At 43.8% G+C, this 16,569-nt stretch overlaps 1 protein-coding gene across 2 annotated transcripts in view; it reads right to left on the minus strand.

The window, feature by feature from the left end:
- Positions 1–16,569, minus strand: part of GATA6 (GATA binding protein 6) — a 32,214-nt gene that overhangs the window by 4,037 nt on the left and 11,608 nt on the right. For both annotated transcript variants that reach the window (XM_027525680.1, XM_027525681.1), the window contains exons 5-6: positions 16,156–16,243; positions 15,960–16,063 (exon numbers count right to left, since the gene is read on the minus strand). In XM_027525680.1, coding sequence (XP_027381481.1) covers positions 15,960–16,063; positions 16,156–16,243 — 192 coding nt within the window. The remainder of the gene's footprint in view (positions 1–15,959; positions 16,064–16,155; positions 16,244–16,569) is intronic.

Below are 16,569 nucleotides of genomic sequence, written 5' to 3' on the forward strand. Positions count from 1 at the left end.
CATCAGAGCCAGACAGTGGGCCATGAGCCCCAGAGACAGTTGTTCCCAGGTTGAGTGGGGAAACCAGGACAGATACACTCAAAAGTAAGACCGCTCAACAGCTGTCTGAGACAGGAAGGTGGAACGAGATGTCGGAAAACGAATTGCAAAGAAAGGATACCTTGAGGACAGCTGCAGACAGCCTGCATGGTGGGACCAGCTTTGGCTTTCCAATTCTTCCCTGGTTTCAGCCACCCACCTCCTGAGCCTCCTCCTCAGGAAACCAGCCCTACCTCAAGTATGTTCACGACAATTAAGTGAGCTAATGTTTGCAGACGCAGAATCCCTTGCCATGTTAAACATTCCTTCAAGGGAAGCTATTGTTGTGGGTGAGGAAAGGGTGTTCAAAATTGGAAGAATGCAGGATGTGGGGAGGCCTGCTCCAAGACAAGACGGCTGAAAGGGAAGAACATGAAGCAACGAGTCAGAAGAGGTTATGGGAGAGGGAAACTGTAAAGTCTGACCTAGAACTTTCTCAGTTTCCTCACCTGGAAAATAAAAATAAACAGGCAGCTACATCAGGAGATTGTTGCAAGGGTTAAATTAGAATATATAAAGAAAGCCCTTGTCTCTGACAATAGTCAAGACTGAGTGCGTGCATGCTACTATGAAAAGGTGTTAGTTGCTTAGCTGTGTCCGACTCTTTTCGACCCCATGGACCGTGGCCTCCCTGTAGAGGAACCTGGTGGGCTACAGTCCATGGACTTCTCCAGGCAAGAATACTGGAGTGGGCAGCCCATTCCTTCCTCCAGGGGAATCTTCCCAGCCCAGGGATCGAACCTCTGTCTCCCGCATTGCAGGCAGATTCTTTACCATCTGAGCCACCAGGGAAGCCGTATGCTACTCTGAGAATTTTGTTATTGTGGTGAAGGAGCATGGACCTAATGGAATCTCCCCAATGTCATTCTTCACCAGGCAATTTGCAGCCACGGATGGGTGGGAGCAACCCTAAGAACTCAGCTAGAGCTAAGTTCACTTCAACCAGGACATTATTCTAACCATCAATGACAGCTCTCCTCAGAAAGAAAGCCAGGCCCTCCTGCACCCTTTCAAAAGGCTCACTGGCCCTTTATCAAATAAGCTGCATTAAAGAAATATTAATACCCTGAATATTATTCTTACACGTGAACAACAGTCCTAAAAGCTACTATTGAAATGCTATTGTCTTCTTTGTTCAGACAAAAATGTTATATGGCAAGTTATATGGCAAGCAAATCCCAAATTACAGGGGTGATGCGCTCCTGAAAAAAAATATCAACTCGTTTGAAATCAAAAGCAATATCTGTTACCTGTGAGAAAAAAAAATAAAATAAGTACTTGTGCCCAAGGTTTGAGAAACTTAATTTTTAAATGAGGATATACTATTTAAGGGCTTCCCTGGTAGCTCAGATGGTAAATAATCTGCCTGCAATGCAGGAGACCTGGGTTTCATCCCTGGGTCAGGAAGAGTCCCCTTGAGAAGGGAAAGGCAACCCACTCCAGTATTCTTGCCTGGAGAATCCCATGGACAGAGGAGCCTGGATGGCTACAGTCCATGGAGTCTCAAAGAGTCAGACACGACTGACTGACTATCACTTTCACTTATCACATACTATTTAAGCAAGGAATGTGGCAATGCACAGCATTTTTTTCCATGTCAATCATACCTCAATTTAAAAAAAAACTGAAATTTTATGTTATGACACATAATGAGATTGTGATGAGATCAGATAGGATAGATAACGCCAGACCCCTCCATCCCTGATTGGCGGGGCTACACTCTGGCACTAGCCTTAGAAGGCAGTTAGCAGAACCCATCAAGAACTTTATACCTTTCTGAGTGCTGTAATTTCACTTCTGGAAATGGATTATAAGGAAAGAATTCAAAGGGAGGGAAAGACGCCCCACAGGAAGACATCCATTACAGGGTTATTATAATAGTGGAAACCATGGAAATAATAGAAATAATCTAATGTCTCATAATATGGAGACGGTTTGGGAAAGCAAGGGATATCCACTCAGTGAACAATTATGCAATTATTGAACCTAATAAGATCATGCAGCAAAATGGGAAAAATCCTGTAATGCAATGTTAATTGAAAAACCACAGGAAAGAAATTCTAAATAATTACAACTTATCCATGGGCATACATAGGTATTTCAAGAGAACCCAGGTGAGGAGGTGAGGGACCACCTGAGAGGGCCCAACCTATTATTAGCCATCTACAGCTTCCTTTTGAACATTTTAATGGAGTGGCACAGCGTAGTCTAACTCTGGGGAAGAGTGGAAGGTATCAGGTCTGGAAACACAAGGCACCAGAGCTTGAGAAATGAGCCAGGCTGGACAGAGTCATAAAGTAGCATGAAAAACAGGGAGGAATCGGAATGGAGGGAGGATCAGAGGGGCCCACACACACCCTGAAGTCACCTCCACAACACCTGGCACAGACTGGAACCTGGCCAGTCATGCACGTGTGAAACGCAGCTTCAGGTACCTGAAAACATCACACAGAGTACACAGTTGGGCCCATCAGTACAACCTGAGCTCTTGAAACTGGCATCTAACTGCAGAAGAAGTCTAGAACTGGCATAACTCTCCTTCCTAAGAGACCTGGCTTGTCACGTTGTCATGTTAAGTATCTTCCCCTCACTGGAGATATGCAAGCTGCCTCTCAAAAAGCAGTTTATTATGTTTGCCGGTCGGAGGGATGGGGGAAGGGATAGTTAGGGAGTTTGGGATGGACATGTACACACTGCTATGTTTAAAATGGATAACCGACAGGGACCTCCTTTATAGCACAGGAGCTCTGCTCAGTGTTACGTGGCAGCCTGGATGGAAGGGAAGTTTGGAGGAGCATGGGTACATGTATGGCCGAGTCCCTTCACTGTTCACCTGAGACTATCACAACATTGTTAATCAGCTATGAAAGGGAAAGTCATTCAATTGTGTCTGACTCTTTGTGACCCCATTGACTATACGGTCCACGGAATTCTCCAGGCCAGAATACGGGAGTGGGTAGGCTTTCCCTTCTCCAGGGGATCCTCCCAACTCAGGAATCGAACTGAGGTCTCCTGCACTGCAGGCAGATTCTTTACCAGCTGAGCTACCAGGGAAGGCTGTATAATCGGCTATATGCCAAAACAAAATAAAAAGTTTTAAAATAAAAGTTAAAAGGAAAAAGAGAGAGGGAATCAGTTCAATTTGGGGAGAAAATCAGAGATAACTTATTATGACCCTGGACCCAGCGTTCACGCACGCGCGCGCGCGCGCACACACACACACACACACATAAGTATAACTGTCAACCAGTTAAGGTCTTCTCACATCTACTTAAATCCCTGAAAAGATCAGTATGCAGACATCTCGACATCTCAAAGCAGGCACGTCACTAACCTAAACCAGCCTAATCCCCCAAAAGTTCCTGAACAAAAGCAGGAGAGAGCACTCTGGACGCCCACAGCCGAGCCATCCTTCTTCCTCTGGGAGGCAGCCTGGCCAGCCCAGGTCCTGGCTCTTTCTCTGATCAAAGTGCAACCCGAGGGTGGAGCAGAAATCTGTTCTGTGTTTCCACTCCCAGCTTATCGGCCTCCACCCTCCCACAGACTGAAAATGGAGGCACTTCCTGTTGAAAGAATGTGTTATCAGCCCCGACCCAGGCCGGGCTTAGCACTGAAAAGCAGGCCAGGTCAGATGGGGGATCCAGAGCAACCAGCCGGACACCCCACCTCCTACAGGAATAAATTAATTTAGGGACAAGTAGCAGCTGCCGACGCGAACACGGAAAATCTCCCCTGGCCTGTGAGGCGACACAGTGATTTCTGGCTTACCCAGACTGTTTTCCCGTGAGAATAAGCCTTTGCTCATTTTCAGACACAGATCTGCAAAGTCGAGGATTTCTGACTCGGTGAGCTCCTCCAGTGGATGCCCAGAGGCATCTGACTCACACTGGGGCTCACCAGGACTTCCCTAGTGGCTCAGTCGATAAAGAGACCACCAGGAATGCAAGAGACCAGGGTTCAACCCCTGGGTTGGGAAGATCCCCTGGAGAAGGAAATGGCAACTCACTGCAGTGTTCTTGCCTGGAGAATCCCCATGGGCAGAGGAGCCTGGCGGGCTCCTGCCTGAAGTCCGAGGGGTCGAAAGAGTCAGACACAACAACTGTGTCAGTTCTCTCTTTTCCTTTACTCGTCACACAATAGACAGGCCCAGAGAAAGCCTCCTACGGTACTCAAGGAGCAGTCCTGGAAAGGTGACACATCAGAGCAAAGGCAATCCTTAGAAGACACAGCCTTTCCAGGAGAATTAGAGGTTCTCTGGCTTGTGAATTATAAATTTTGTTTTTGAGGAAGAAAACCAAAAAGGAATGGGCTGATCTGGAGAAACAAACCCAGCACCCCTGACAGGTTGGGGGAAGTGGGACAGAGCACAGGACTTTGAAGATGACCACACTGCCTCCTCAGCGTGGATTCAGGCTGTCAGCTTCCAGTGTCTGGTCTCTCCTTCCTACACCTCTAAGTAAGCTATGGTTACAGCTATTTCCTGGGCGAGGGGAAGCCAGCCACCCCTCACTGCTAAAGCTGTCTTCTCTTCTAGGGCTTCCCACGTGGCTCAGTGGTAAAGAGCCACTGAGCCAAGCAGGAGACTGTGGATCCTTGGATCAGGAAGATCCCCTTGAGGAGGAAATGGCAACCCACTCCAGTATTCTTGCCTAGAAAATCCCCATGGGCAGAGGAGCCTGGCAGCTACAGTCCACGGGGTCGCAGAGTGGGGCACGACTCAGCGACTAAACAATAATGCAGGTAGATGGAAGAGATGTGGGTTCGATCCCTGGGTTGGGAAGATCCCCTGGAGGAGGGCACAGCAACCTACCGCAGCATTCTTGCCTGAAGAATCTCATGGACAGAGGAGCCTGGTGGGCTACAGCCCATAGAGTTGCAAAGAGTCAGACACAAATAGAGCCACTTAGCCCAGACTGCTTTCATAACCTCTAGGTTAGACCCTGTGGTGCTTCACAGCAGCCTTCCTCAAAAGAAGAAGAAGAAAGAAAAACTAAGTGTATGTTTCAGCAAAAGTAGAAATACCTTCAGATAAACCTTAACTTCCATGGTCATTTCAGTTTGGATGGAGGGAAGAGGGGCCAGACACAAAAGTGACCCAGCTGACGGTTGCGGAGGTAACACGAGGAAGCTACACAAACACGCACAGGTTCTGTCTCCACCAGGATGTGTGAAAGCCATCCATGGCGACAAAACCGCGAATTCTCCCACAACTGCTCAACAAAGCTCAAGAAGAGAGGGTCACGGTCACCTCAGCCGATGACCCAACTCAGTGTTTCACAGAAGAGTTTATTTCTTTGTCGTTTAGCAAACAAATTCCTTAATGAGAAGGGTTCATCAGCCACCCCCCTGAGCCCTCTTCCCCCTTCCGGGCCTGAACTGGCCGGGTTACATCCAGAGGCTAGACGCTGCTATTTTTAAGGAGGAAAAGAATTCTTCTATAGACACACTCTACTCTGGGCGAAGAAGCAAACTGTTTTACACATCCGTACACACAAACAGCAAGCATGTTGTGATGAAGGCGTGGCCCCAAGTTTACAAGGACCCTGGGTTTATCAGTAAGAGCCTGATATACTGAAAAAGTTCCTTCATTTTTTTCCCCCATAGCTTCCAGAATATGTTACGGAAAAATCCGAACTATCTTTTTGGCCAAACTTGTACAAATCTAAATTGCAGGGGAGAAAGGGTTTGTCCCACAACTTGAAGTCACTGGCCTCCTGAAGAAAAGGTTTATCTTCTGAAATGAACCAAAATGGATGACTTTAGTCAAATTCAATGGTAAAAGATCCAGTGGCAAGATAAAAAGCCTGGTGGATCAGGATGTTAACTTTTAAAAATTAGCTATAGGAGCTTGGATGAGCCCCCTGCTCTGGTCTATCTCCGCTAGACAAAATGGACAGCAGTCCATGCACCCAGCAATGTTGACAAGAAAGCATTATGGAAAAAAAAAAAAAAAAGTAAGCAAGCATTATGAAACTGCTAAGAATCACAACAAATGAAAAATCGTTGCTATCAGGGAAATAAAAGTATTTAAACACAGTTACTTTGTTAACATAATAGCTTTATGTCTCTAAATTCCCTCCATGAAGAAAGTAAAGATTTATGTCTAATGTCTTGGGATGGAAAAAAAAATGCCATGCAAATAAAGCACATCACTATCAATTTCCAAGGTCATATTTAAACAGTGCTAGTCTTCTTGAGCTTCAAAGCTGTCTGTAGGCATCTCCCACTTATGCTACACTCTATTCCTAAGGACCAGATGGTGGGAATTATTTTTCCCCTTTAGTAGAGGGAGGAAAACAGGGGCTTTACAAAACCTTGGCAGCTCACTATAGTCACACACAGAGCTGGAGCTAGCGCCTGGCTGCCTGACTGTGTCCTTCCAGCTGTTAATCCGTGAACCCAGAGAATAAATTTCAGACCATACTCAGGCTCCACCATGAATCAGATGACTAAACATAATGAGAGCTTTCAATTACAAGTATTGTTTCCCTGGTGGTTCAGTAGCAAGGGATCCGCAAGTGATGCAGAAGACGTAGGAGACCAGAGTTCAATCCCTGGGTCGGGAAGATTCCCTGGAGGAGGGCATAGCAATGCACTCCAGTTATGGATAGAGGAGCCTGACGGGCTACAGACCATGGGGTCGCAGAGTCGGACACAACTGAAGCGACTGAGCACTTGTTCACATGCTGTGTTTAACAGGATAAAAATATGATTCTGGAGCGTGTGCACCAGCTCTGCTAAAACCATGCCATGCTAACAGCTACCAAAAGGGGACGTACACCAAGTAAATTATCATTTAAACATCGTCAAGTAATGACTTGGAATTGTTTACTCAAAAGCCTCCAAATATCTGTTATTTGTTCAAATCTTTCTTAAAATCTAGGGTGAATAAAATCATCTCTTTTCGCTTCAGCTCACAAACGCTTGAGTACTTGCCCTGATGTGGTAGGTAGCCGAATCATGAATGATCGCCTGTGTCAAGACCTGTCTTTGGAGATGCTTTTTAAAATTATTCAAATTTCAGAGAAAATTAACAAATTGGTCTAAACACAGGGCTAACAGATTGTATTTAATTCATATCCATTAGATCTTCATATTGCTAGTAACTCTTTTGGCAGACACCCATGAAATGCATAATAAATTACTTTTTGTTCCAGTAAAGGAATTCATTTTCTTCGAAGATTCATTTAGCAATAACATTTCAGGGCACCCTAAGCCAGATTTCTTAAATTTGGCTGTGTTTTCCCGTAACATTATTTCATGTTTTGTGACAATTTTGTATATTCTTATAGAGGCAGAAGAAAAAAAAATCACAGAGTATCTGTAATCTGCAAAGAAAAGTTGTGTTCTGAGATGAATCCATCTAACTTGAGGCCATAACAAAAAGGAGACACCCAACCCACACTATTCTTTACCTAGCATTCTAGCTTTCAGATTGTGACAATGAGTCACTTATTAAACAAACCACAGTCCTGTGATAAATTGGGTGGACACATAGGTTACAAACTATTTAAAGAAGGAAACAGCTTTACTGTTTCCTAACAGACATACAGACTCATTGGATATCAGTGTAGTAAGTGTATTTCTAACCACCATCCTCCTCAGGACACAAGCACACAAGAAAAGAAAAAGAAAAAACGGGAAGTCTAGAAAAGGCCCTCAAATCAAAATGAAACTATGCAAACTCCACATGCTTCCACGTTCCTTGCCAGGGTGACGTGTGACTTTCTCAGTGAAGGCCAATGTGGTCAGACAGGAACGTGAGTGAGTTATTAGAAGGGGCTGTGAAAGAAGAAAAGAAAGGGAGCCTGGCACGTAAGGAGCGTGAAGATAAAATGCCAACAAAATATTTATGTTCATGGCTTGCAGCAAGTGGCGAGTGGTATATTAATAACTGCGATGATGGGCCGACTCCCTGGGAGCGGTGGGAGACGTCGGCTCCAGCCCCGGCTGCAAGGCGGGCTTGTCTTGTGACCTTATGGAGTCACTCCGGATCCTGGTTTACAAATGAGCCGCTCATAACACCTAAGTGCAACTCTCTCCCAGACCCTTGTGCGAGATTAATGCCTTTTTAACTCTTTTTATTCATTTAGAGAAAAAAAAATATCTTGGACTATAAACTCTTGGGTGGGGGAAATGGACGCTTGCCTCTTTAAGAAATGCTTTTTAATGATTTTATAAAAATTAAATTGAAGGCAATTTGCATATTCTGCAAGTTCCAACTCACTTGGCACTCGCTAAGCACAGGTTTAAATCCCACTTCAAAAGGATTTTGGTACCTCGATCTTGTATTTCATATTTTAAGGGAGACTTTTTACCATCATATTAAGCATGTCAACAACAGTAAACATGCTTACCTGTTGTTTTTTTCCTATTACCCAGCTAACAAAGCCCTAGAAATGCAATGGGCTTTATTGATAAGTATATTTACAAGAAAATGTATACAATATAGCTTATATATTTGGTCATGAGCAAATCACTTCTATGGTGCTATTCTCCTAGCTGTACCATCAGCCAAAACTAACCAAAATTAATCATATTTCTTTAAGAAAATGCCATTTCTTCCCTCTAAAGATTTCAACAGCGCGTATACTATCACATATGAATTCAGTGTGCTGTAGTGGTAAAAACACTGACTCTGGATCTGCCAGGCCTGGATCCAATTCCAAGCCCGTCTCTTAATCTGATACATAACCTTGGACCTATTACTGAGTGTCACTCCCCAAAATAGAAAATAGAAAAAGATACCTCATTTGTACAGTGATAATTGGGAATAAAAAAGATACATAAACAACTGGAACATAAAAGGTACTTGGCAGAAGTTAGTCTCCTGCCTTCCTACATCCCACAATCTTACAAACGAGAAAGTACAAGAAACAGAGAAAACTCAAAGCAACCAGCATGATGATTAATCCACTAATACCCGATTCCTGAGTGCCCTAAAGGTGTGTGTGGAACATTCAATGTAAGAGTTAAGCAGGAACTTTGGCCCCCACTTCAGCAGCCTCTTAAATCTTCTCTTTCTGACACGTGAAGTCCTCTGAGTGAAAGCAACTCCAACTGTATGTAGGTCCTTCGTGAATGTTCCTTTCAGCTATCTAACCACTATAAAGATAATTAATAATAATAGAAGCTATAATTGTGTAACCAATCATTATGTCGGGTAAATCCAAAGTGATTCAACTACTCAGGGGAAAAGACAGTGGAATATAAAACTTACTAATAAAGAAAGAAGCTACGTGACTCAAGGGATGTTTTCCCGTTTTCATCATAGAATGCAAATATTAACATATAAAATAAAATCCATAAAAAGAATATAAAATATTAACTTGCCAAGTACCTAACCTTTCTTCAGAGGCCTTATAAAGACATCCAGACAGCCCAAGAAATGTCAGTCCCTAAATCACTACACCTCATCTACGAGCACTTAAGCACTTAACTCTTTCAAACCACTTCTAGCATGAGATTTAGCACCATGCAGCCCAGAGGTATTGCTTCTGACAAGGTCATTGCATAAAGCTGTTACCAAGGAGAGGCTGCAGGGAAGAGTCTCCCCAGGCAGACCGCCTCCCTGAGGTTACACGAGGCAGGAACTGAGATACCTATTCAGCACAGAGAAACTGACCAATGAGCAAGGCCCACCCAAAGGCAGAGAACCAGGCAGAGAGGAATCTGAGGTGCGATCCCCGTGTCTCAGTCTAAGGACGCCTGCCTCTCTCCCAGGAAGCCGTCTATCACCAACCACCAACCACAAAGTGAGGAAATGAATCCCTATCACCAACACGCCCTCCCTAATAGTCTCCATTCTGAAGGGTCACCTGGAACCATCTTGCCCCCAAGGAGCCCCTAGGGACCAAGAAACTAAACATTCTAAGTTCTAAGGTCAGGACACATCACAATTTCGAGGAGGGAGTTTTCCTTTGTAACTGCGAGAGGAAAACCCTGCTTGTAAAATGTACAAAAAAGGATCATGCAAGCATTTGTTTACATCAATTATCAAAACACCCCCAGTTCAGGATGGTTTAATTGTCAGACTGTAACTACATGGTTGATGAGAAACCACAGTAAGTATTAGAGAAAGTCCACCATTTAGAAATGAATTTAGTATGGACCCTACCTAAGGCTTAATATGGACTTGAAAGCAGTTTGAAATATCTGCCTTCCACCTAATTGATCCATCTCATCTCCTGCTGTTGGCTTTTTACACCCTAAGCTCAGCCGTACTGAATTCCTAAAACTGTGCCGTTGAAGAATCATAGCTACCCATGCTCTTCTTCTTCCTGGAGGCCTCGATCCCAATTTTTCCCCTACAAAAATCCTCCACAACTAATTCAGATTTCCTCTCCTCTGTGAAGCTGTTTCCAACCCTGTAGTCAGAATTCACGGCTCCCTACTTTTGACTTCTACTTCGTTGTTCATTTATAGCTTTTTCAAATCTCATCTGTCTGTACATACGTGCTCCCATCACTACCACCACATTATGAACAATTCAATGTCTGGAACCTTGTTTCACTACATGAAAAAACAGTGTCACCCCAGCACAATGTTCCTTCAATAAAACAAGGACTGCAAGGCAAGGGCTACTCAGATAGAGTTTGTGTTTATTTCAACATTATGTGTTCAATGATGACTTCAACATTATATTTGCACTATTAATATAAATTTAAGTAGGCTTTAACTTTTTAAAATAATCATCAACAGAACTACTTTCAGGCGGGCAAAATATGTTCAGTGATTTCTTATTCTCATTGTCTTATTGTTCATCTTCGCACCAAATTAATCCTCCCTGTCCCAAAGAAAATTGAGAAATACCCTTTATCTAGAAATTGCGGGATGAGTTATAAACATATGGCACAAGCATATGTATAATATACACACACACACACTTTATGTATGTGAGTACATATCCAAAGTATCTTCCAGTTTTATAAATTTTTAGTTACAAGTCCTAAGAGGGATAGGAATCTACAGAGGCTACTTGTTAAATCTTATTTGGGAATTGCTGAAACAAAATGTTATCATATTTGTCTAATAACAATAACAACAAATACCATAAAAATACAACTCAAGAAATGGAATTCAGTTAAAGATTTAAATATTCCTATAATCTACAGAGAACACAAATGGCAAAGAAAATCTGATGTCTATTCAGGTCCACTAAAGACTCATTTTTCAGTAAATTTACAGATATAAGATTTTACACTGAATAAAAAAACTACTCTGGGGAAATTTAAGTTCCAAAGTCACAAAATTAATCAACGTATCAAAAATTAAGTTCAACACATTTCTCAACCCAAAGAATTCCATACAAGAAATTGATTCTAAAACTATGATCAACACAGAAAAAAATAAGGAAAAGAAAAATGAAAGATAATATGGTCTAGTGAATAATAAGTGTTATATAAATGAAAGCAAATAAATCATTTATTGCAATCACTTTTCAAAAATTCTAAAAGGAACAAGACAGGGGTTATTTTACTACCAGGCTGCGCGGCGGCAGCAACAGGTTTTCCTGTTTTCATAAAAGAGACAAACTGCCCTCCCTCCACCTCCCAAACCACACCACATGGGCACAGCCTGCAACAGAGAAACTGAGTTCTAAGGGAGCCAGGTCAGCGAGCCGATGACCATGAGAAGGAATGAGACAGAAGTCCAGTTAAAACACAACGGAGCATCACTTCTCAGCCTTTTGGCTAAGATCAAGTGTAAAACACAAAGGAGCAACAGAAAGCTAAGACATGCCAAAAAGTCAACAGCACGAAGCTTCAGAGCAGCGCAAAAATGATTCTCCTGTCTCTCCCCCTAGAATATTCCGGTCCAGCCAGATCTGCTCAGGTACCAGGTCCTGAGAGGCCCACCGCTGAATGTGCCCACAGGCGGGGACCTTGGAACGTAAAGAAAGAAGTCCTCTAGGACTGCCTGCTGGTCATCTCCAGCAGCTGATTCCTCAAACGGGAATTAACACAATCAGTCTGATAGGTCTCTTCTCAAAGACCCGACTTCTCTGCTTTAACTCACGATCCTTAAGGAAGGCAGGAGAAGCAGGTATGTAGCCACTGACGTCTCTAAGTAGAGCACGTGACCCGTTGCCTTGTTCCATTAGGAACGTGCCTGTGATCACCCTTCGTTCTGGAGTTTGGCTGTCCCTATTAAACTAGGACTTCCCTGCAGGACTAATTTCCACCCCACCAGTCACAGGGGCCACTGGAGATCCACGGTGCAGACTCATCACCACAGGAGGTTTAAGGGTCAAGCCAAAGAAGGAACCCTGTGCTACAGACCAGATATACCTTTGCTACGGGGATATAGCAACATCCCCTTTACCCACAGCACTCACAAAATCCTATAAGCAGTCGGTCACAACAACAGCTGTCCTCCAACATCATAAACTGAGACCTAAGTGGGAACATGTCACATCTTTGTCAACACAACCGCCTTTCACAAATGCTTCTGCCAGCTGCTCACAGATAACACCTCCAGCAGACTCTTCATGGCACCTCCGCTGCCACAGTGGCCACGCGCACGCAGAACCGGTCAGCCCAGGAGGGTCAAGGCACCAACAAGGACACACCCTGGTGCTCATGGGGCACCACTGAGTCGGCTTCAGTTATCCTTGGAGGGGACACTTTCCATAAGGCGGCCAGCAGGTTGGCTTCTGCCAAGTAAGCCTGCGTCCGCTAACGGCCCCGTCAAGAGGGCACCAAGGACTCAGCCCAGTGTTCCCCGATGGGCTGGCCGTCGGGGAACACCCAGGAGCCCAGGTGCCAGCCCTGGCCAGGGAGGGATGGGTCCTTGGAGGGAGGAGGGGATGATGGGCCATCCTCTCTACACCCCCACCCCACCCCGACCCCCCGCCCCCGGCTCTGGGAAGAGCTGTCAGGACGCATTTCTGAGGCCACCTGGGCTCGGAGAACTGCTCTGTCTGGGGCTCGAACGGCTGTCTCCCATGGAAGCTGCCCGGGCTCCAGAAGCGATGGGGACTTTATAGGGCACTGCTCTCCAACTCCCCCAATCTCTAAAGTACTTTTTTTTTTTTTTTTAATACTAAAATCCCTTTGCATCCTGACTGCTAGTGGGAAACTGAGCCTTCCTCTGACGGCACTGGCCAGCCAGCCACCCCCAGGAAGCAGGCTCCCGAGTGAGACAGATGCCGAGATACCAAGGCTGCCTTGGGACCAGCCTCCGGATTCCCAAGGTCCCACTTCCAGGCATGCCCAGGCTAAATCCTGTCACCGCCTTTGCACAGTTCCTCCCCTGGAGGGCAAAATTGATTGGACTTGCAAAGAGTCAATTTTGAATTTTTACATCACAGAACCAGCACGTGAGCAAAACAGATTCCACTCACCATGTTTCTAAAGCCTATTGTAGGGCAAATATCTCTATTTCTGTGCCATTTATCATTCAAATTTAGCTTTTGCCTCACTAAGCTTGGACTGTAGCACTGACAAAAGTGAGCTGGAGCAGGCAGCAACCCATTTTTCAGCCAGTAGAGATAGACCACTGAGGCTGAAATCGTAGCTGGTCCCTCAATGATTTGGAAAATCAGAACACTGTTTTACCTCACGTAAGCCCCATAATTGTGGAGAAGGCAATGGCACCCCACTCCAGTACTCTTGCCTGGAAAATCCCATGGATGGAGGAGCCTGGTGGGCTGCAGTCCATGGGGTCGCTAAGAGTCGGACATGACTGATCGACTTCACTTTCACTTCCCACTTTCATGCTTTGGAGAAGGAAATGGCAACCCACTCCAGTGTTCTTGCCTGGAGAATCCCAGGGACGGGGGAACCTGGTGGGCTGCCGTCTATGGGGTCGCACAGAGTCGGACACGACTGAAGCTACTTAGCAGCAGCAGCAGTAGCAAGCCCCATAATTGGCTTCCATGGCAGTTCAGATGGTAAAGAATCTGCCTGCAATGCAGGAGACCTGGGTTTGACCCCTGGGTCAGGAAGATCCTCTGGAGAAGGGAATAGATACCCACTCCAGGATTCTTGCCTGGGAAATATCATGGGCAGAGGAGCCTGGCAGACTACAGTCTATGGGTCACAGAGTAGGACACGAGTGAGTGACTAACACACTTTCAAGCTACATAATTGCTTCTGAGGACTTAGGGCTTAATAAAGGAAATTTTAAAATAATATCGATCTTTTCATTTCCTTACAAGTAACTTCTATTTACCACTTTAGACCCTTTAAGTTACACGTTAGCCTCTTGTAAAAAAAAAAAAAAAAAAGTCCTTCAGCAGCATTCACCTTTATGAAGGTTATAAAGGCAAGAATGTTCTTTAAGAACATGTGTCTGCAACAAATAACAGCAAAAGCTTTTTCCATTTTGAAACTCTGAACATGTTTCTTGTTCATTAAAGAACCTCCCTCCCCTATAAAAAGAGCTTGAATTGGAGGATAAAGAAAATATCAAATATAGTTTAAAGCAGTTTAAAAACAGATTACTTTAATGTTTAATTTTTGTTAGTTTAAGGCAGCAAAAATACCAGCTCCAAGGTTCCCAGTTCAAAGACACCTCGGGGGCAGTGGTTTCAATTTCACCTGCAGTGATTGTTCAAAAACACAAATTTCCAAGCCCCACCCCTAGAGACGCTGACTCAGAAAATCCAGGGTGGAGCCCAGGAATCTGTAGTATTTCAAAGTACCCCAAATAAAGCAAAAATCAACGGAAAAAAGAATTACTAAATAGGGATTTTAATGCTAATGTTTCATCCTAAACTAGTCTCAGTGTAATCCTCACCCGGGGCACTCTGGGAAAACCTACCGCCCCGGGCCCGCCTGCATCTCTGAGGGCCAGGGTGCGGCCAGGTCATTTTTAAAGGGCATTCCAGGTAAATCTGGGAAACCCTAGAGTGGGAAAGTGCTCTTCACTTGAGAAAAACTGAGTTTCAATCATGGCTTTACTGAAACTAAGTCTGAGATCTGCACCAAAACTCAGGCATCCTCGTAGGGGTGTGAATCTCACAAACCCAGTTGCTCACAGGCTGACCACAAGGCTGAAATAAGCCTGGGTACAATCAAGGAACATTATAAGAAGGCAAGGCTGCCCAGCCCAGCAGAGGACCAGCAGTTAGGTGAAGATCAGTGAATACAGCAGCATGTGGCTCATGGTGATGACGTTTTGCTTTGGGTAGATGATTTCAAAAAAAAAAAGAGAGAGAGAAAAAGGGAAAGAAGGAAGAGAAGAGGAGAACAGAAAAGGCTGGAGTCAATAAGATTTGTTGTTGTTTAGTTGCTCAGTTGACTCTTTTGCAATCCCATGGATTATAGCCCACCAGATTTCTCCGTCCCTGGGATTTTCCAGTCAGGAATATTGGAGTTGGTTGCCATTTCCTTCTCCAGGGGATCTTCCCAACCCAGGGATCAAACCTGCAGCTCCTGCGTCTATTGGCAGGCAGATTCTTTACCACTGAGCCACCAGGGAAGACGTTGATAAGATAAGCAAAAGCAATTTAAATGTCATGGGCATTGGGAAATATAAAACCATTGAGCTGTGCCTGATCTACACTAGAAATATATAGATATATAGATATACATACATATGTACGTATACACACACACATATATATAAACTCAGATAAAAACCTGGAAATAAAACAATTTAAAGCACTTCAAACCCAAACTTCTTGCTTTTACTTAGGTTAATTCAACCATAAAAAAATGATATAGATCTTAATTAAGAGGTTTGTAAAGTACTTAAGTTTGTCATTTTGTTGACATTTAAATGTAATTTCCTCTAAAAACTATTCTTAGGTATCAGCTAACTAAACTGAACTGTTGGTTTAGATTATTGTACTACCAGATAAGATAAAATTGGAGATAATATACAGGAGAGCAACTCACTAGCTGAGAAAGAGTCTATGCTGTTTTAACACTTACCCCTGAGGCTGCCGGTTGTGTGGTGGGGGAAGTATTTTTGCTGCAGTCATCTGCGTTAGAAGAGGTGGAAGTTGGAGTCATGGGAACAGAATTATTGCTATTACCTGTAACGGTTAAAATTAACCTCATAAATATACATATACTCTACTAAGGCTGGCAAATATTTTACAGTCAAACAGCATTTTCTTATATTTACCAGAGCAAGCTTTTGACTTATTTATGTTCTTAGGTTTTCGTTTCCTGGTTTGAATTCCCTCTTTTTTCATAGCAAGGGGTCGAGGCACCTAAAAAATTTTTCACGTAAGACATAAGTTTAATAAATATTATACTGCAGAAAAACCAAACTAACTAAAGACTGAATGTCAGTACTGAAAGCCCTCATTTAAAAGAACTTGGCATAAATTTCAATCCAATTTTTATACACACTTCATAGATTCCAGCTACACAAAGACTACACTTTCCCCATCAAATGCAAAGATTCCTCCAGAGGGGGGAAAAAATGGGGTAATTTGCCAGGTAGAATCTCTTCCCTCAATTTAACGTTTATTGTTTTAAACAACTTTTAATTACAGAGTGAAACCACCGAATTACATATTTTTATTTCAAAGAG

Source organism: Bos indicus x Bos taurus, chromosome 24 (assembly GCF_003369695.1).
Source record: "Bos indicus x Bos taurus breed Angus x Brahman F1 hybrid chromosome 24, Bos_hybrid_MaternalHap_v2.0, whole genome shotgun sequence".
In the NCBI taxonomy this organism is placed as follows: Eukaryota; Metazoa; Chordata; class Mammalia; order Artiodactyla; family Bovidae; genus Bos; species Bos indicus x Bos taurus.